Below are 22,242 nucleotides of genomic sequence, written 5' to 3'. Positions count from 1 at the left end.
CAAATAAAAAGATAAAAAAGTAATTCGGGTTGTTCATAAAATATTATATTAAAATCTAACTGCCACTTGTATGATAAAATTGACAAAATCATAAGCTTAAAAAAAAAAAAAATAATCAAGCCAACACATATATGAACTTTTTAAATCTTAAATTTACAGCTTATTAAATTCTAGATTTAAGTTGAATCAATTCTTAACTAATTTAATATTCATGAGCTAAAATATATATAACAAAGAAGAAATTAAAAGGACCTAGAAAACTAGTCGAGTTAACCATTGATCTGGGTCAATGTAAAGATAAAAATATTTATTATAATAGGTTTAAAACTTGACTCGAGGGTCTACAGGGGTCAGGCCCACGTCACAGGTTAGGTAGACTATTAACCCAAGTTAACGTAAAAATGAAAATAATAATTATTATAATTTTAAAACTCGACCGAGTTGACCTAGGGCCAGACTTGAGTCACGATTCAGGTTGGCCTTTGACCTGGATCAACGTAAGGATAAAAATAATTATCATAATTTTAAAACCAAACTCAAGGATCGAGGTTAACCATTGACCCGAATTAACTTAAAAATAAAAATAGTTATTATTATAATTTTAAAATCAAACTTAAAAGTCAATTTAGAATCAGACCCAGGTCACAAGCCAGGTCTAATCCAATCAATATTATCCAACATACCAAATACTACCTTAAAGAATGTCCAAGTCCTTTTCCACAATGATTTTTCTTCATTTCATTGATGTAGTCTCGCGTTTGACCGAGGGCTGCATTCATTTTAATATACTAATATCAAAAATAAATTTTTAAAAATTAAAAATATCATTTTAATATATTTTAAAACAAAAACTATTTTAAAAACAATATTTAAAACACTCTCCCTCGCTATACCGAAACCGGATAATAACTTCCGATAACATGAATGAATACTCGCAATAAATTAACTGTCTACAAGGTGTCAACAATGTCAAGGGTATGAACCTAAAAACAAGAGTTTTTCAACTCAAATTTGCTTCTCTGGGTTATCAGCATACGTGATTTAAACTAAAATTATCTGGCTGCATATTCGGTGCCATCTGATAAGATTTCCCTGTGCAGGAGATTCAAACGATATTTTTACAAGGACATTGTAACAAGGATTTAGGACCAAAAGATGAAGATCAACAGCTACCTTAAGAAGATTTGTAGATCAAAATGTCTATACAAAGAGTTCAATGTGGTTTAGAGTTTGGCGAAAATGAACTTCAAGAATAAATTGAAGATCACAGCTAGAAAAACATTTGGTTACAGAGCAGGAGACCACCTGAATGAATTCTCTGTTGTTGCTTCCATCTTTCAAAGAGAAAATCTTCATCACTTGGACGCTTCAGATACTCGTCAACATCAAACTGTGACCTTGTTCTTCCGGACAAAATTTGGCTTTTGTAGCTTTCAAGTTCTCCAAATTTAGTCCCTTCAAGTTCGTTAATATTTGTTGAATGGCCATCTGCAAGTCCTGGGCTCCAGCTTCCATGGCTACTGATGGAGTGCATGCTTAAATCTTGAACAGGCGTTGCTTCCTGAGTGGAAATTGACATGCAATTCATTTACCCACACAGGGTAACAAAAAAGGTAATGATAGATTCATATAATGCATGATGAAAAGGGAACAAGAAACATAGTGTGGATTTGCTAAGCAAGATAATCTAGGAATGGGTAAGCTAATTCTTCCAAGGTCTTAGATCTGCTTGGAAGAAAAATGGGCCATAGATTACCTGTACAGCATCCCATAAATTACTTTTTGGAGTTGATGGTAGCTCCTTATTTTTTATGGATAGAGGAGAAGCATCATTAGAAGTTTCCCATTGTAACCAGGGCAGAGCAACCCCATCCATTTCTACAGGTCGAGACTTGGATATCACTGGGCTTCGAAAAGTTTCTGTCTTTGTTATTCCTCCCAAGGTTGAGCTTGTATCACTCCTCTCCCCATCCAAAGATGAAATATCTGTATCTTCAACATTTGTAATGAAGTCCTCAAAGTATTTCTCTGCCTCTTCAGTCAATCGTTTAGACATCCTACTTCTGTCATTACTCCTCTGAACACCGCAAATTGAAATCTTTATAAACAAATTTACCCAAGAACAATATACACATCTCAAACTGTGTATGAGCACGGAAGAGAGGACTATGTACCTTTCGGGCTCGTGATGGCTTTTCTACCACAGTGTTCTTCGGATCAGAAAGCAATTCTTTCACAATCTTCGAGATATCTCTACCATGTTGCTCCTCCAACAGTAGTTTTGCTAATAGGTCTTGTTTACGCTTCTCGGACTGTTAATACAACATCCATATATGAACAGGTCATCTTGAAACGCCAGTTGAAATAGCAACTTAACCAGTTCTCTAACAAGTCTTTCTAACATGTGTCAAAAAGGTAACTTGGAAGTAATCAAGGTTTCATTCCTAAATCAATAATAAGTTCCAAGAAAGCCAAATGAAAGAAGACAGGTGAGAAGACACTCTTTTGCTTGTTGGCAATACTAGCAATCAAATTAAGAATATTATGCCATGGGATAAATTGACAAAAACAGAAAGATTGTAATTAGTCGTTCTTACCTGTTCTGATTTTGCTGCATGATTCCTTCTGATAGTAGAACCAGCCTGAAAAACATTAGACTTTCCAGATTGCAAGCAGTCTGCATTTGTTTTTCCCCTAGACTGCATCAATTTCAAGGAACCAGATAAGTATCAGACAAACCAAAACAAGGATGCACATGTAATATATAATATAGACAATTAAATCAAGTTCACGAGATACACAAAAACAGACATGTTCAAGCTCCATCTTGATCTCTTCAACTGCATGCCTAAGTTCTTTTCTCATTGCTTCATACAGCCCACTATTCATATCCTCACCGGTGGGATGCTCTGCCTAAAAGGTGAAAAGAATGGCCAATAAGTGACTGATTTTAAGAGAAGAGGACACCTACTCATACAGAAAAACACACACAGAGATAGAGAGGGAGGGACACTGAAACAGCACTCATTGCACGGTTATCATTTCCAAAAATCATATCCAACCTTCTTCTGTGCATAAACTGTCCTTATCGTTCTCTCAAATCCGTGTTTATTGGAAGAAGCATCCTTTCCTTCATCATCAGTTAGGCTTGATGAATGGCTCTGAAAGGGCAAAGTTTAATCCAGTCTTGCAGCAACTCAATATGAAAAGGTTGTGAAAGAATATTAAAACAACAGCAAATGTGTATATGTGCATGTGAATGTGACAGACCAGGCAATGTACCAGATTGTCAGCCTATCAGATATAAAACAGGATTCAACAACATGCAGAAGAAATGATTAACATAGCTTGCATAGATATAAGGCTTACCGAGTAGCCATCATGATACTTTAAATCTTTCTGGCTAAGAGACCTTCTCAGTCCAGGTCTATGATTTGAAGCCAGTGTCTTATTTGATAAAGGGACCTGGTTGTTTCCATTACTGTGACGCCTCGGATTAGCATGATTTCTTGAATTCTGAGAATGATCTAGATCACTCTGACATTGCCAAGAAAATAATGTAGAAATATTAGAAAAGAAAGTCATTGACTAATTTGTGCCTAAATCATTTTCCAAGTATAGAAGCTAATATATTCACTAATTTCTGCATCAATCTCAGAAGAATTACATTTTCTCACGCTTTGAACATATGACACTCCAAGTAAGGGCATTAATTAACTCTTAAATGTGGAGTTTGGTAAGCAACCATAAATAATAAACGAAAATTAAGAAATCCTACACAGTAAAAGAACAAACATGGATAAAATTTATTCAACTCTTAATCGGTTTCTCAATACAACCTAGTTCAACAAATTACCCCTTCTATAGAAGCCTACACATTCAAATCCAGTCACCTGACGAAAGAATCCAATTTAGTCATTTACTGCAGCAAACAAGATCTGAAAGAGCTCTACTTGGAACTTGTTTTTTTTTTTTGCGTTTTAAAAATATTTTAAAAATAAATAATTTTTTTTCTTTAAATTAATTTTTTTAGTGTATTTTCAATCAATGTGATACATTAATATTAAAAATAAAATTTAAAAAATAAAATAAATATTATTTTAATATAATTTTAAACAAAAAAAAATTCTTTAAAAAACAATTATAATTAACAGCTCTTACCATAATCAAAACCTCTGTAAGTAACAATAAGTAACAATAGAACTAAAAATATCCAAGATCATTCATAAGAAATAATATTTAAAATCCCAAAATGTTAGAGCGATCTCATCACGGGCTCCACTGCAGATGCTTCGTTAGTGAGAAAGTACAAAAGTGATCATGAATGCTATTTCCTATCCATATTTAGCAATTCACTACTTTCTCAGTTTCTTGTCATGATTATTAAACAGCAAAGGTAAATCCCACATCCATCCCCACATTCAAAAAGCTACCTATCTTTTCACTAAAAAAGAACAATTTACTATTGAGAAATTAATAACAATAATTAAAAAAATCCATATTTTTTTATTTTTACCTCAGAATCACTAATTTGATATCTAACCACAGAAACAGAACGTCTTCTCCTCGAATTATTACCGTCTGAATTCCCCTTCGCACCACCACTGTAACTCTTACTGTTACTATTACTTTCACTGTCTTGCCTCGACACAGACCTCCCTCTCCTTTGGGACCCACTCACAACTCTCTCCCCATCGCTGACGTCACCACTTCTAAAACCCGAAGACCTCCCTCGATCACCTGAACTGAACAACTGAATAGCGAGATCGTCAAGACTCATATCCGGGACTCCCGATCCTCTCTCCGTGTTCACGAACCTCCCTCTCGACGGCACCGGAGCATCGTCGGAGAAGTTGGATGGAATAGGTCGGGAGAACCGGCTGAGACTCCTTGACCGCCGGTGAGCAGAGGCAGACGGCCCGTCGTTCTTGTCGTTGCCGATTGGTGCTCTCTTTGTCGTGGATTTGAACGCCGAGGTTGCCATTTTTTTAATCCAACGGAGAAAGTTAAAAATTACTTTAGGTTTGACCAGAAGAAAATTACTATGTTTGGCATTTCGGAGAGGATAATGTGAGCAGAATCACGAGGAGGGGATGATGGCAGAGGGCGGAGCTGTAGAGAGAGAGAGAGAGAGTGAGGGGTTCAGTTGGTGGTATTGGCGGAGAGATCGAAAATTTTGAAGAAATTTGAAAATTTCCGGATGTTAAAAACTATGTTAGGTATGATTGGTAGTAAAGTTGGGCAAGGGTAGTGTGGTAATTTAGTATTGTGTTTTAAACTTGGAATTTGACACTCATAAATTTGCTGGTATATATAAGGAAATTTGTTTTTAGAAAAAATTATTTTGCTCACAGTATATTTAGTAGCTACAGTTCTCTTTTCTATTTTTTTTCTTATGGCTATGAAATATGAAAAAATTTATGATACTTATTATTATTGGATATTTATAATATAGAAAGTAGATGAATATAGAAAATAAATGAAATTAAAAAGATAATTGAGAATTGAAGATCAGTAAAAAACTTTTCTTTAAAATATAGATCATAGATAAAAATTTCAATTATTTACTATTGTCTGAATTATGATTGAGAATAAAAGCTTCTAAATTTTATTTTACAAAAGCTTTCGAAATAAATTTTTTTATAAATAAAGAAAAGCTTCTATGATCGATACTAAAGAGTAAAATTAAATAATATATTTTGTTTTCTTAAACCTATCTTTCTATCTTTTTAAACTGTAAATGTTAAAGCTATTATAATGTACATATTTTAAATTGTTATCTTTATTTATAATATAATTAAAAAAATCTTGACGAAATGAATTTATAAATACTAAAAATACTATTTTTAGAGTAGGAGGTGACTCATATGCACCACCTAAAAGCAACAAACTTCCTTACAAGCTAACGCTTGTAACACATATGTTAGTCACAAGAAATTTTGATGTGCTACCATGTGTATTTTATGTGCCCGCCGTAAAAAAAATCTTAATTGTTGACGTGTTTGTTACATGTATTTGATAAAAAAAAATCATGTGAAATTTATTTTCATGTTTCAAGTCGTGTTTGTTTAATATATTAGTTTGTAAATTATTTTTTTAATTATGATAGTTTAGAAAGAAAAAAAAAGCATTTGCTATTGTTGGAAAAAGCTCTTCAATTTATGGATAAAATCTTGAATTATTTACTGTTGTCTGAATTACGATCGACAATAAAAGCTTGTAAATTTTTATTCTACAAAAAGCGTCGAAGAATGTTTTTTTTTTTTTATGAATAAAGAAAAGATTCCATGTTCATTGCTGAAGGGTAGAAATGTCCAAAAACAGTTGTGTCAGTAAAAGACATTGCAACATCACAGTGTTCTGTATATTATTATTTTTTCCCATGATGTTGACCGTATAAATCATTGGGTTTATCACTGTCTCTCTTGTAAAAACACAGTCCCAGCTGGGGTCTTGAAGGATGTCTCCGTGTCAAACTCCCCCGGGCCTCCAAATGCCAAGCGCTCTGACACGTCCAGCTCTAGTTTATGCGTTGGCCAACACACACCGTGTCTGAAGCGGACGTTTCTTCTTTCCACGGCCACGCCCCGTATGAAACAGACACACAATCTCCCTTCTCTCCGATCACTTCAAAATAAAATATCATTGAGTAATAGCTTTAGTCTTATATTTGTTCTTTAATAATCATAAATTTAAAAATTTATATGAGTGTTAACTTTAAAATCCATAGAATTAATTAAAATACATAAAAATCAGTTTAAACATCCACGTTAACCAATATATTTAAAATTATGACAGTGAGGAAAGGTCAAAATCACCAACGTGTTTAAAATTATGATATTAATGATTTAAAATGTTTTTTATTTAAAAATATATCAAAATAAATTTATTTTATTTTTTTAAATTATTTTTAACATCAAAATTTCCATTTAAAAAAAATTTCAAAATTTAAAGAAATTTACACTACACAATATTCCCAAACATACCCTTAGTTTTAGAACCGATCGTATTAAGCTACCCCATCCATCATCAGACTTTGCTTTGTCATCGCCACATCTTACCAGGTGCGATATTTGCGGCAAAAACTGTGTTTTAGCGTGCCACAAGGCCAAATTTTACATCCGGATTACTCATTTTAACCGCAAAAGGGGTCAACAACGGATTAGGGTACAGGAGGGCGGCAGAAACACCTTAATCGCAATACTAGAAAGGCAAAAATATTTAAAATCCGGTTGTGATGAATTTAAAGTTCCTCGGGGTACAACGGAGAAGCCAAACCTAAAAACTAACAGAATCTTGCTGACATTACAAAGCTCATAGCATTGCTGTCTTGAAACAATTTTATTCACTCTTAACATGACACAAAACCAACACCACAACCAGGCAGGCATGTGGAAGCGCGTGCAGCAGCTCCATCATGTTGCGACTTCATTCAGAAACAGATGCAATGTAGGTGATCAAGTCAACCACGCGAGTGCTGCAAAAATTATCAAGAGAAAGATGCGTGACATTGCAGTTATTAATGCTCAACAAGCAAAGAAGAAAGGCGCCCTTCTTCTCCAATCAAAGGAAAGAACATCCAGTAACTATATAGCTAGGTAATGAAAGAAATATTATCGAAATTACCTGTATCCCCACTCATTGTCATACCACGCAACGAGTTTCACATAGTTATCGTTCAAAGCAATTCCAGCTTTGGCATCAAAGATACTTGACCTGTAAACATCAAACCAATTGGTCATATTCCACAAGCAACCTCCATAACACACAACACTAACACATCAACTTCATCGTAGCTAGGAAATAAAAGGTCTGAATGTCTAGGATTTACATATATTCTTACCGGTTGTCACCAATGAAGTCGGTTGAAACCAAATCTTCGTCGGTGTACCCTAAGATTCCCTTCATCTTTCCCTCGGACTCCTCCCTGTTTAAAAGATGAACAAAGTTAAAATCTGGAAGAAGATATCAAGAATCAAAAATTGGAAAGTTTGAACAGTTTGATTTAACACCATACATCCCCAAAGCTTGTGTACGCACACGATTAACCTATATCATACATTACAGAATAGTTTCTCCTATAGGTTCTGGACTAAATCTTAATAGAACTCACTTGATTGCAGCTTTAATATCTTCGTATGAAGCTCCCTTCTCAAGTCTCACTGTGAGGTCCACAACAGAGACATCAACAGTAGGAACACGGAAAGCCATTCCTGTCAGCTTGCCATTCAAAGCAGGTAGCACCTTCCCCACAGCCTGAAATGAGGGGGGAAATTGTATATAGTTAACACAAAGGAAAGTGAAGCCTTCAGAGTCAGCAGCTGAACAACAAACTTGTGTAGAACTCCATATGGTCCTTACCTTTGCAGCTCCTGTGCTGCTAGGAATGATATTGAATGAAGCAGCTCTTCCACCTCTCCAGTCCTTTGAAGAGGGCCCATCAACAGTTTTCTGGGTAGCTGGATCAGTGTCAGGTAGAAGAATTGTAAGAATAATGTGCATACATCCACTACTCACTAGATGGTTTTTCCTCTTTTTTTCCAAAAAAAAGAAAAGAAAAAAGAGGAAGAGCCATACCTGTAATAGAGTGAACAGTGGTCATAAGTCCCTCAATGATGCCAAATCTGTCATGAATGACCTGCAATTTTAATGAGTCAGTTATAAGGCTCCCATAATTTACATAACATGTGCAATGACCAAGTAGGCAATTACCAGACCTTAGCAAGGGGAGCAAGGCAGTTGGTAGTGCAACTAGCATTGGATACAATGTTAAGATCCGGTGTGTAACTCTTCTCATTAACACCCATAACAAACATAGGAGCATCCTTGCTTGGGGCTGAGATGATGACTTTCTTAGCTCCACCCTGTTAAACAAAATTAACCCACTTAAATATAAAAGACAATTAAACATCACTGCATAGTCAAATTATTTTTTCTTGGTGTTTCTGATCATTTTGATGTGCTGATGTCAAAATTAGATTTTAAAAACTGAAAACTTTATTATGATGCATTTCCAAGCAAAAAAACACTTTTAAAAGCAACCTCTACCACAACTCCAAACACCACCTAATTGTGAAGCCACCATGCAACCAAAAACTCTACAAATAACTAGCACAATTACACAGCTGATTAGCACGACATCAACCAAGGAGGCATTTCAGAACCAATGCAAACTCAATTGCAAATAAAAAACTATAATCAGTAAGAAAAGTGACTCCAGCCGTGACAAATACAATAGGCACAAATATGCATGATTAACAAAAAAGCGGTCACTTCTTACACTCATCATCATCTAAACCCACCTAAAAGGGCACTTCAAAGCTTATTTAGTAAGATATTCATACGCATCAAATCTAGGAACCACAAGACTGATACACCAACACCAACTCGAATCCAAAACACAAAAACTAATTAAAGTAAACCCATAATAAACCAAAACACAGAAACCATAAAAAATACATCCCATCAAGTATAAGAAAAGGGCACAAAAAAATTAAAAAGTTGAGAAATATACCTTCAAGTGAGCAGCAGCCTTATCCTTATCAGTGAAAACTCCAGTCGACTCCACAATATAATCAGCTCCGGTCTCACCCCATGGGATCTCCTCTGGGTTCCTACAAATTTTAAAAAGACCATATCAACTCTACCAATCAAAATTATTGACTAGAATATCAACAGGAAAAGGAAAGGAGAAGAAGACAATCATACCTGACACCAAAAACAGTAACAGACTTCTCTCCGAAGAGAAGTGTCTTAGAATCCTTAACCTTAAGCTCATGATGTTTCCATTGACCATGAACTGTATCATACTTAAACATATATGTCTGCAAACAGCAAGAATACATCAGATCCAGAAATACGAACACACAAAATCAGACACGAGAAGAAGAAAAACAGAGTAGTACCATGTAATCGGTGGTGATGAAGGGATCGTTGACAGCAACAAGTTCAACATCATCTCTCTGTAAAGCTACTCTAGCTACCAACCTTCCAATTCTTCCAAATCCTGAATTTTTCATTTATATCAGATCAGATCAGATCAGATCAAAACATAATCTAATCTAATCAAATCAAGTTAAGTTAAGTTAATAACAGATTTATTACCGTTGATTCCAATCTTGATCTTTCCTGAACATCAACAAAAGGAAAAAAAAAAATCAGATCTGAAGGTCATCGTGGAAAAAGGTAGCAAATTTAAAAAAAAGCAACGATGGAACGGCAGAAACACAGGATCACTTACCCATGATTCTAGAGAAGCCGAGACACGCTGAGAAACAGTATGAGAGTTGGAGTCAGTGAGGAGATACAAGTGAGGTAGTGGGCGATAGGAGCGAGGCTCTCTTGCAAGTATAAAAAGAGAGCCAACCGGGTACCCGAGGTCCCGAAGTAGCCGGTGACTGTTGACTAAATTCAGTTGTGATCCCTTGAGTTTTGGGATTTATTAAACTCAATATATATGTTTTCTTTTTGTTAAATTAGTTCCTCCAAGGAGAGTTGGCCACCTTTTAGGCTTTTACATTCCAAGTGCACAGGAATAAATTGAAAGAGATTTTATATTACTTTATATGGTAGTTTTAGAACACAGCTTGAGTTCATCAGGGTCAAAATCAGGCTGAAAAGCTGAATTTAAAAAAAAATAAAAAAAAATAAAACTTGAATGACTTGGTAAAAAAGCTGGATGACCAGGTAACCCAGCCTGATCAAAAATTTAATTACAACTTATTGATTATTTATTTTTTAAAATAAAAATAATATCATTTTATTTATAAAAAATATTGGAAATTGACTTAGAATGATCCGGTCAAGACTTGTGACCATGACCTTAAGTTGGGATTTAAAAACTATGCTTCAGATATATATTTTCTATCTCTAACAAAATCTGATGGTATTAAGTCTGATTTATTCATACTTAATATAGTTTTGTTGATAATTAAGTTTCTATGTGTTTATTTTATATAAGTGTATGTGTCAATGTGTTATTGTATTCTAAAGCATAAATCACTTAGAATGAATTAATGTAAACTATAAGTTATAATTTTTGCTACTGTACATATGATATGTAAACTCTAGCCATTTTTTTTTATCGAAATAAAAGAGTTGCAAAACATTGTATTAGAATGTTATCTATTCCATTCTATACAGGTTCCTTCATTAACAAATTTGTGTCCTCAAATTAAAGCTATTTTTAAATTTACCATGTTCTCGTTGTGGTTTAGATTAAAAAAAATTAAATAAAAAAATAATATCTATATTATTGAATTTTTTTGGTGTTGTTGTGATATTGGTATAATAGTTTAAACTTGAAAAATTCAAATCTGACTATTTAATTAATATGAATTTTAAATTAAATTATATGGGAGTTTTTTCATCATAACCTTATTTATTGAGCAAGTTCAAAGAAAAAATCAACTTAACACTACAAGATAAAATTAAATAAAAATCTTATATTAAAATATAAAATAAAAAAAACAGTTAAAAACCTCATATTAGAATGATGGGGAGTAAAAGATAAAAAATATATAATGATAAAAATAAATAAATAAATTATATTAAATGATATGATTAAATTTTTTTTTTTTACTAATAACATGGACCAAACATTTAACTTCACCTTAAATCACATGTGGTAACCATTATGCTATTACACGGATTTGTTAACTAAAAAATTAAACTAACGAATTAACCTAATCATCTATAAATAAAAAAGATTAGTCTCTTAATATTGATCGAATCCACGACCTTATCTTGAGCAAAAAGTATAGCTACGACATGAATATATTAACTAAGCAATTAAAATAATATCAACCTTTTTCACTATTATCAATCTCATGTCTTTTAATTGTTTTAGTAACTATTTAGCTAGAAGAATTGATTTGAATTTAAATTTAACGTTAAGGGTTCAAATTGAAAAAACAAATGAAGTACGTGGATCTATTTGACCAAATTTAAAAATGGGAGGATGAGTTTGGTCAAACTCTCATGAGATCCATGTCTTTAATGGGTCATGCTGATCTTGTTTTTATACACGGTTAGATTTGATTGTTAGGTATAGTGAGACGTTGAGGTTAATTTTAGCCGTTGATCTGAGTGAAGATAACGTGATCTTCAAAGCGGCTGTTGTCGATAACAAAAAGTCAAGTGGTACAGGAGTGGTGTCATGTTTCCAAGGGAACGACTTTTGTTTATGTCCATTAAGAAAAAGCTGAGGGGTGATTGGTGGCCACGTCACTATTTGTGGACTATATCATGGGCCACGTCAATTTTTGACGGGCACGAGAATCTAGGTGGATGATATGTGGACCGCCTGATTTCTTTCCACTCTACATCAATGTACGGTGAAGGCCCATAAGGTCATGGACCTAAGCGGGCTTGGGGTCGATCCATGGCCCGGTGAGGCAGTATGATCGACGGTGTGTGCGTGCGCATTTTGAAGAGGAAGCTAGCAAACCTGGACTCATAAAATCTTTCCATGACTTTTTTCCCCGTGATTTATGACGTGATTTTTATTAACTTATTAATTTATCAAAAGAAATTTTATGCTCACAGAATTATCGCCAAAAGTTTATAATTATATAATTCTTTTTATAAATAAAGTTAGGTTATTTTTATAAATTAAGATAATGTTTGATAGTGTGATAGCGTGTTTTGCAAAGTGTTTTTCGCTTGAAAATATATTAAAATAATATATTTTTTATTTTTTAAAATTTATTTTTGATATTAATATATAAAAATAATCTAAATATATAATTTTTTTTTTAAAAAAAACACTTTATAAATAAATTTAGGTTATTTTTATAAATTAATACATGTCTGTAGATTACAAGGTTTGTTACATCAGCTAAGGATAAAGGATAATTAACTCTTTTGAATTATTGTTGCCGGTTTACAAGCTGAACTAGTCAACTTGTATTGAGTGGATGGTGTATATCCTTTACACGCCCCCGCAAGATGGAGCTCCCATTGGAGATACCAATCTTGGACAGTAGAAAGGAGAGACGTTGTCTGGACAGAGACTTTGTTAGAGCATCGGCAAGCTTATCAGCAGTAGCGACATGGGAGACACGTAGAGAACCGTGAGCCACTTTGTCACAAACAAAGTGAAAATCAATAGCAATATGCTTCATGCGAGAGTGAAACACTGGGTTGCCACAAACATAATTAGCACCAATGTTATCACTATATATAACCGGTATGCATGAGAGAGGAAATTGGAGTTCTGTCAGGAAAGATTGAATCCATGCAAGTTCTGCAGCTGTTGTAGCAATGGCCCTATACTCAGCTTCGGTGGAAGACCGTGCAACAGACCTCTGTTTCTTGGAACTCCATGAGATAGGATTGCCACCCAGAAAGATCACATAAGTAGTGGTTGAAGTTCGATCATCTAGATTTCCAGCCCAATCAGCATCAGAAAACGCATGTAAGGAAAGATTTCGATGCCTGTGAAGATGTAGACCGTGAAATATAGTGCCTTTAAGATATCGCAGCAGACGTTTAATGGCAATCCAGTGGGATTCAGTGGGGCAATGCATGAATTGGAATAGCTTGTTGACAACGAAAGATATATCTGGGCGAGTAAGATTTAAGTATTGCAATGCCTCAACGACACTCCTATATTCAGTGGCATTTGCAGGAGGTGTACCATCTTTAAGAACAAGAGAGCCAGTGGTAATTAGAGGAGTGCCAACTTCTTTAGCACCTTCCATGCGTGTGCGAACCAAGAGATCACGAATATATTTGTGCCGTGAGAGAAACAGACCTAAGGGGGTGGGAAGCACTTCAATACCAAAGAAATAATGCAGTAAGTCGAGATCCTTTACTGAGAATTTTGTTAATATAGCTGCGATGAAGCTATTGATGGAAGAAGGATCATTGCCAGTGACAACTAAATCATCAATGTACACCAGAAAATATATGAGCTGTGCATTGTGATTATAGATAAACAGAGATGGATCAGAAACTGCATTTGTGAACCATAAGATAGCAAGAAAGAGCGAAGCTCATGATACCAGGCCCTGGGGCTTGTCTGAGACCATAAAAGGCTTTACGAAGTTGGCATACATGAGTGGAAAAATGGGAATCAGTAAAACCTGGAGGCTGAGACATAAACACTGCTTCAGACAGTGTACCATGAAGAAATGCATTATTGATATCCAGTTGACGAAGTGGCCACCCATTGGTAACAGCAAGGCTTAGAACAATTCGGATAGTTGTGGGCTTGATGACAGGACTGAAAGTTTCTTTATAGTCAATGCCTGGCCATTTGTGAAAACCTTTCGCAACTAAACGTGCTTTATAACGATCAACTATGCCATCAGAGTTGCGTTTGATTCTGAAAACCCACTTACAACCAACCAAGTTTGGAGATGAAGAGGGAGGGACAAGATCCCACGTGCCATTATGTAGTAAGGCATTGAATTCATCTAACATGGCAGCGCGTCATTTTGGGTCACGAAGAGCTTGTGAAGCACACGATGGTTCTTCTGTGTCAGAGAGTTTATGTTTGGTGGTGGCATTAAGTTGACGGTTTGGTCTAACAATGCCATTTTGGGATCGAGTAACCATGTTGTGTGTTCGGTTGAGGTGTGATGATGAGGTATTAATGGGAATGGATGTATTTGTAGGTTGTAGGGATGAGAGGATGTGAGGAGGGACCATTGTGGTAGTAGCTTCAGTGCCCGAAGAAGATGAAATCGTTGGAGACCGTGGAGCTATGCATGAGACTGTAGTGGGCAATTGCGATGGTTGGTGGTGCATGGGTCCAGTGATGAGTGGAACATGGATGGGAGACAAGTCATCTGATGGAGGAGAAGAATTAGGAATGGAAGGGGGGTGCTGGGCGGAGGAGAGGTATGGAAAAATGGTTTCATCAAAGACCACATGACGGGATAGAAAAATATGATTTTTTGATGGATCAAAACATTTGTATGCACTTTGGGTGAGGGAATAGCCTAGGAAAATACAAGGACGGGAACGAGGTTCAAGCTTGTGATGGTTGTATGAACGTAACCAAGGAAAACATAAACAACCAAAAATACAAAGTTTGGAATGGTTTGGAATGTCACCAAAAAGAGCGTGAAAGGGAGAGCGATTATTTAAAATAGGTGTGGGAAGATGATTTATAAGGTAAGTGGTTGTTTGGAAGGCATGAGACCAAAATTTAAGAGGAAGATTCGACTGATGAAGAAGAGTTAGACCGGTCTTAATGATATGACGATGATGACGTTTGGCAATGCCATTATGTTGAGGTGTATGAGGTGGTGTCATGAGATGAGAGATGCCAAATTTTGCTAAAAAAGGTTTGAGTTTTTGAAACTCACCCCCACCGTCTGAATAAATGGAAATGATTTTGGTTTTGAAGTAGTTTTCTACAAGATTTTTGAATGTTGGAAAAATAGTAAAGACATCAGACTTGTATTTAATAGGATAAAGCCAAATATATTTAGTGAAATGATCCACAAAAATAACAAAATATTTGTTTTGATCAATGGATTCAACAGAGGCAGGACCCCAAATATCAGTGAAAATGATTTCAAGAGGTCCATGACTTGTAAGAGACGACACTGTAAATGGAAGCTTGTGACTTTTATTGCATTGGCAAGATGAACACAATGTTGAACACATATTTTTGGATGAGACAGGTAAATAAAATTTCTGGAGAAGAGATTGAAGTGTACGAGAAGAGGGATGACCGAGCCTTTTGTGCCACTCATTCACTGATGTTTTAACACCAACCATAGCAGATGGTTGCACAGGCACAGTTAGAGGCCATTCATAAATATCATTCTTATTCGGGCCTTGAAGAAGAGTCTGCCCCGTGCATAGGTCCTTCACAGAAAAATGAGAGGGAAAGAATTCAATGGAAGTTAGATGTTGTTTACAAAATTAAGACACAGACACCAGATTTTTTTGAATTAAAGGAACACAGAGAACATTAGAGATAATGAAAGGAGAGAGTGTAGTGGAACCAGAATGAGAGATACGCAAACCTGTACCATCACCAATGAGAATAGAATCAGGACCATCATAGGGTGAGTGAAGGGAAAGGTTGTGAAGATCAGAGGTGACATGATTGGTGGCAGCAGAATCCAGGAGCCAAGGTTGTCTAGGTGCAGTGTTTGTGGTGGTGCAGTGAGCAGTAGGTAAGGGAGCAAGGAGACCCTTTGCTCGTGAACATTGCTTTGTACTATGACCTTGTTGGTCACAGAATTGACAAACACCTCTGTAGCCACGTCTTTGATAGTTATTGCGATATTGCCAGGGAGAAGCCTGTTAAGTAGAAGAAAACTGACGAGAAGTTGACCATGAGGATTGAGGATGAAAGTGATGTGGTAATACAGTTTTGCGATTGGATGACCAAGTGGACTAATGGCCACGATGCGAATTATATCGCTGAGTAGTATTGGTAGACAAAACTAATGAAGTTGACCGTAAATCCTCTCTTTTAAGATATGCCTCGTAATCAATTAATTTATGATGAAGTTCTTCATAAGAGATGGGGTGTTCCCGAGCACGAATACTTGCTGTGAGTTCTTTGAATTCATGACCAACACCATTAAGAATAACAATGGTGATATCATCATCAGAAACAGGGGTATCAGTGAGTGCCAATTCATCAGCAATGGTTTTAATAGAACGAAGATATTCATTGAGAGAGCTGGAATCACGAGGACGAACAAGACGTTCCTTAAGACTCATGACACGTGACCGAGAACGGCTGGCATAGAGACGAGTAAGTTTGTCCCATGCCTCTTTTAAGGCTGTAGTGGATGCAATAAGAGGAGCAATGGAGTCAAAGACTGAAATACGGATGGCATGCAACAATAATTGATCTTGGCGCATCCATGGAGAGAAGGTGGCAGAGGTGCGATCAGGGCAAGGATGGGTTCCATCAATGAAGCCTTGCAGATCATATCCGAAGAGAAGAGAATTAAATTGAGCACGCCAGGAAAGATAATTTAAATGAGTAAGTTTTAGAGGAAGTTGACCACTGGTAAGAGCAATAAGAGGAATGGGAGGATCAGTGGATGAGGTGGTAATCGTAGGGGTTGCTGGTGTGGAATTGTTGTGATCAGCCATGGAGAAAATAGAAAAATGAAGAGAAGAGAAGAGAAGAAGATAGAATTAATCTCGTTAGAGTAAAGGCTCTGATACCATGAAAAAATAGATGAATTGAGATAATTTGCTTGATGTTTTATTCAGTATGCTTATTACTATTTAAATACATGTATGCAAATTACAAAGTTTGTTACATCAGCTAAGGATAAAGGATAAATAACTCTTTTGAATTATTGTTGCCGGTTTACAAGCTGAACTAGTCAACTTGTATTGAGTGGATGGTTTATATCCTTTACACTGTGATAGCGGTTGTTTTGTAAGGTGTTTTTCGCTTGAAAATATATTAAAATAATATATTTTTTATTTTTTAAAATTTATTTTTGATATTAATAAATAAAAATAATTTAAAAATATAAAAAAATTAAATTTTTTAAAAAACACTTACAGCCGCGTAAACAAAATACTTTAGAAAAGTGATTCACGTGCTCCAAGTGATTTTGTTTTCCTCGATGATGATGGTATTTTCAGATTAAATGTTCTCATACTCTGAAACTAAAATTATGTGAATTAAATGTGTTAATATAGTAATATTATGGAGGGAATTAATCCGAAAAACGTCTCCACAATAACATTACGGAGGGCATTTGGTATTTAGATTTTTGGAATCTCGAGGATTCAATTAGTGTTCACAAATCGGGTTTTATTATATTTATATTATATTTATTATTTATTAAAAAAAATCTAAACATTTGTATGATATTCATTAATTTTTGAGTATCCATTGCATGGATATTATTTATTATTTCCGGGTTTGTCTTTTACTCTTTTATGCTATAATCCAATTTTATAATTTGTGTCATGAGTTTTGAGATTAGATCGGGTTAACTTAACTTTTTTAATTTTTTTTTTATTTTTTAATTTTATTCTTCAACATTAAATTTGATGGAAGTTGGTATCTTTTTTGGCTTGATGAAAGTTAGTATTCGTTATTTTTTTAAACCCTTATTTTTATAAAATTATCTCGATATCATGTCCGGGGTTATAGATTCAGTAGGTTCAGCAGGGTTAAATCAAACTTTCTTTCCATTGTTTTCTTTATATAATTTTTCTTCTTCAATTTATCCCTTCGATATCAAGTTGATTTGATAATTAAGTTTCTTAATTTTATTCGGTCTATTTTTCACGGGATTATTCTGATCTCACAATAGACTTAAGTCAATTTTTTTTTCTTAAAATTGTTTTCTTTTTAATTTTTTCATTCAACATTTTACTTGTTGGAAATTGAATTTTTATTTTTCATTTTTCTTTCAATGTAATTATCCCGCTCTTATTTAATTTTTTTTTTGTTAACAAATAAGATTATTGAAACATTTTAAGAATATTATAAAAATATATTTTCATAATATTGACAAGTATTTATCATTTGTATTAAATTATTGTTGGTTTTTTTATTTATTATCTAATTTTTTTATAATTATATTATTAAATTAATTGAGCTTATTAAATCTATTCTAGTGAATGATGAAAATCTCAAAAACTATTTTCTTTCAAGAACATTTACATTGTTTTAATATCTTTTATATGTTAAAAAAAAATAAACCGGCCTGCGACAAAAAGCAGACCACCTATCTAATATTGACTATATACTTAGACCACAATCTAATTACTCTTTTGTGGACCCATAATTCATAGTTTTGAAGTCTTTGAAGTCATCCAAGCATATAACTCAATCTAATATCAGGGTTATAGGATGGCGCCGACTAACTCTAATAAATTAAAATAAAATTATTTTATTATTTTAAAAGATTTAAAATAATATTATTTTAATTTAAAAAAAATAAATCAAATTTTAATTAAATTACAAGTTAACCCTTTTAAATCAACTAAGTAAATTTTAAATTGTATTTTTTTAAATCCAGCTCTATGCATGTCAATCCATCGAGCCAGACTTGAGTTTTATAATTACGCTAAATAGTTGTGTGCTGGTAATTGACTTTATTCTATTTAAAAATATGATTGTGGTTGCTTTTCAAAGTGCTTTTTATTTATAAATACATCAAAATAATATTTTATTTTTTATTTTTTAAAAATTATTTTTAATATTAATATATTAAAATGATCTGAAAATATAAAAACAATATTAATTTAAAATAAAAAATAAAATAAAAAATTTTCAAAAGTATTTTTACAAATAGAAACATTTGTAAGTTTATCGAGGCTCTATCATGATCCCCCCTCTAATTTATGCTTCCTTATCAACAAAAACACAAACGAATATCGCTTTTCACATTTTCAATTTAAATAAAACACACTGGGATAGCGATAGAAACATGTGAACCAAGCAAATCAAACAGAGATACATCCCAAGAATCGGTCTTTATAGCCATTTTGATTTTGGTTCTTGTTTGGTGACACTTTTCTTCTGTCATTACCATCAAAAACAACATATTTTCTCCAAGATGAATAGTTTTCCGTGGCATGGAGGATGATAAAAAGGATTGTCATGTGATCATGGGTTGGCTAGACGCCACTACCACTAGCCAACTAGAGTGTTTTGGTGTTTCATTTTGTTTCTGATTTGATTTTTTTTTTTTTAAGTTTAACATGGGTGTCCGGGTCATTTTACACGCACCTCAACTAATCCCACGGGCCCTGAAGTTAACGACCATATAAGCCTCTAATGGCTATCATATGAGCAACCACAGGGCTCGAACCTAAAACCATAAAGGAAGCAAATCTTTTAGTCCCAAACTCTTATCACTAAACTACCACGTAAATAATTTTCTGACTTGAATTCTTAGCTCAAGTAGGCAAGAACTTGTTAGATTGTTTAATGTTAACAATAAACCTTGTCCCGTTTGATTGTTATTTATGACACATCACTTATATTCAAAACCAAATTTCAGTCTTTGAATGTTATTATTCTGATTATAATTTGATTTTCTGACATCATTAAATGCCACAAAATCACATGCATTGTTTTATTGAACAATTGTTTTGGTGATATACAAACATATGGTCTGTTCTTTTATTTTAATATTTTATTTTGTTTCTAGAGAAAGTATACACCTAAATAATTAATTAAATGCTAAAACTAGAGCCACCCAGGAACATGCACCTCATATGGTCCAAAGCACTGAAGAAACGTACTCGCAGTACATATGCTTGGATTTAAAAAAAAAAACCCAGCCAACTAGCCCATTTGCAGCGAGGGATCAACACGACGAGAAGGAATCACATAAAACTTTGAATATGCCGATTGATTGTGTTCCATTGAAATTTAATTAGCTGAGTCTCTATGTTTTTTTTTTTAACGTGAATGTGCGGGTCAGTTTACGTGTAATTTGACTAATTTTATAGATCCTAAAATTAACAACCATATAAGCCTCAAGTGGCCCTGAGGTTTATGAGACTCAAACTGGTGATCTCTAGAAAGCAAATCTAGAACCTGATCAGTTAGCTATACCCAGGAGCAGAAGCAAGGGGAGGCAAGTAGGGGCTCGGGCCCCCCTGCAAGACATGTAAATTTTTTATTATTACTGGGTAAGTATGAGAAGGAGTTAATATTTTTTATTTTAAAGAGACGGGCTTAAACATGTGATTTACTTTTGATTTTCTTTCACCTTACTCTTTACCTGCATGGAAAGAAAACAATATAAAGGTATTAACTTTACAGAGCCACCAACTCTTTACCTACATGGAAAGAAATTAATATAAAAATATTATTTTGATAGAGCCATCAATTTATCCTAACATAAATTTGTAGTCAATCAAAAATAAAAATGAAAATACAAATTGCAAGCAAAATTTTTCTACAAAATATTAAAGCAGAACCACTAATTAATTTATTTTTCATCAAACAAAATAAGATAACTTAAATTTAAAATTTATTTTTGTTTTGTTTTGAGATGTTTGTTAATAATTTGATGAGTTTTTTTTTATAATTCTACTATTTTTGCTTTTTTTTTTCTCAGATCTGCTAGTTCTACCAATTATCTTTTGAATTCTTGTTATAGTAATTTTTTTTCTAATTAATTAGATATATTTTATTGGTTTGTTTTGATTATGCTTAGATTTTTTTTTTATATTTTGTTTTTAGCAGAGCCACTAAAATTATCAATTTTTCTTACGATATATGCTTTGATTTTAGGTTGAACCATGAACAAAATAAGAAGAAATGATTATTTTTTTGAAAAAAAAAAGAAAAAATATTGATAACTCACAGCCTACTAAACAAGCTTTATCAGCGATGAAAATTGTTAAAACAAGACTTTGCAATCGGATAGAGGATGATTTTCTTGCAAATTATTTGAATGTCTATATAGAAAAAGAAATTGCTGAAAGATTCACAATTGATATGATAATCGATGATTTCTATTCTATGAAAGAACGACGAGTACAATTAAAATAAATATGTAAGAATCATTCTTTATTATTTTTTGTTTTATTTCAAAGTTTATCAAACATAAATAATGCTTCGCTTTAGCTAATGTTTCTTATATACTTTGTATGTTTATATTTGATAAGTATAAAAACCAACAACATTAAAGTGATGGATGCATTACGAAGATGAAATTAATTTCATTGCTTTTACTCAATCAGATAGTAAAGGTTTTATTTTACAACTCATGTATAATAAATTAAAATAAATATTATATTTTATTATATTAATTTTGGTCCCCTCTAACAAATAATCATAGCTCCGCTCCTGGCTACACCTCTTAGAATTAATATTACTAATCAAGTTCATTTATTAAATATTGATGATAAAAAAATAAAATAAAAATCAGTGCCCACACCGAGGCTGCATATGCATGGAGATGTGTACTGCCTCATTCATCTCAGGTGTTTTTTACACGAGTATTTTTCTTGGTATTATTTTTTGCGATGCCCGCACACTATATTGAAAATATTATTTTACACTGTAACAAGAAATTAGTGTAAATCAAGGAACAATTTCTTGATTTAAGCTTGGAAAACAATCAAGCCAAGGAACAACTCATCTATTTTTAGTTGAATTTAACTAAAATTGCCATCCCTACACATCAAACATGGCAAGGGCATGCAGAACTAGAAATTTAAGATTGGAGGCATTGAATTCTATAAGGATTTTTTTAAAAAATTGAATTTAGGATTTCATAATACTTACAGCCCATAGGATAGGGCTGTATATATTTATGGGTTACT

The 22,242-nt window shown here is 33.7% G+C and overlaps 2 protein-coding genes across 3 annotated transcripts; both read right to left on the bottom strand.

Moving 5' to 3' along the window:
- Positions 1-1,156: 1,156 nt before the first annotated feature.
- On the bottom strand, positions 1,157-5,196 carry LOC7484458 (uncharacterized). Of its 2 annotated transcripts, XM_002318079.4 has the most exons (8): positions 4,517-5,194; positions 3,370-3,537; positions 3,063-3,161; positions 2,812-2,913; positions 2,598-2,699; positions 2,175-2,312; positions 1,757-2,077; positions 1,157-1,561 (listed from the first exon to the last, which is right to left on the bottom strand). In XM_002318079.4, the coding sequence occupies exons 1-8, from the start codon at positions 4,982-4,984 to the stop codon at positions 1,271-1,273; spliced, it is 1,689 nt and encodes a 562-aa protein (XP_002318115.3). In that variant the 5' UTR covers positions 4,985-5,194; the 3' UTR covers positions 1,157-1,270. The 2 variants fall into 2 exon arrangements, with proteins under 2 accessions (XP_002318115.3, XP_052301714.1); XM_052445754.1 differs by lacking the exon at positions 3,063-3,161 and having other exon boundaries at positions 4,517-5,196.
- A 2,008-nt stretch (positions 5,197-7,204) lies between these two features.
- Positions 7,205-10,519, bottom strand: LOC7484457 (glyceraldehyde-3-phosphate dehydrogenase 2, cytosolic). The gene is made up of 12 exons (XM_002318078.4): positions 10,241-10,519; positions 10,105-10,128; positions 9,906-10,006; positions 9,709-9,824; positions 9,515-9,614; positions 8,718-8,864; positions 8,578-8,638; positions 8,362-8,459; positions 8,114-8,256; positions 7,844-7,927; positions 7,627-7,716; positions 7,205-7,477 (listed from the first exon to the last, which is right to left on the bottom strand). The coding sequence occupies exons 1-12, from the start codon at positions 10,242-10,244 to the stop codon at positions 7,429-7,431; spliced, it is 1,017 nt and encodes a 338-aa protein (XP_002318114.1). The 5' UTR covers positions 10,245-10,519; the 3' UTR covers positions 7,205-7,428.
- Between the last annotated feature and the right edge of the window lie 11,723 nt (positions 10,520-22,242).

Source organism: Populus trichocarpa, chromosome 12 (genome assembly GCF_000002775.5).
Source record: "Populus trichocarpa isolate Nisqually-1 chromosome 12, P.trichocarpa_v4.1, whole genome shotgun sequence".
Taxonomy (NCBI): domain Eukaryota; kingdom Viridiplantae; phylum Streptophyta; class Magnoliopsida; order Malpighiales; family Salicaceae; genus Populus; species Populus trichocarpa.
Note: the sequence above shows the minus strand (reverse complement) of the source record. Positions and strands in the feature narration are given on the sequence as shown.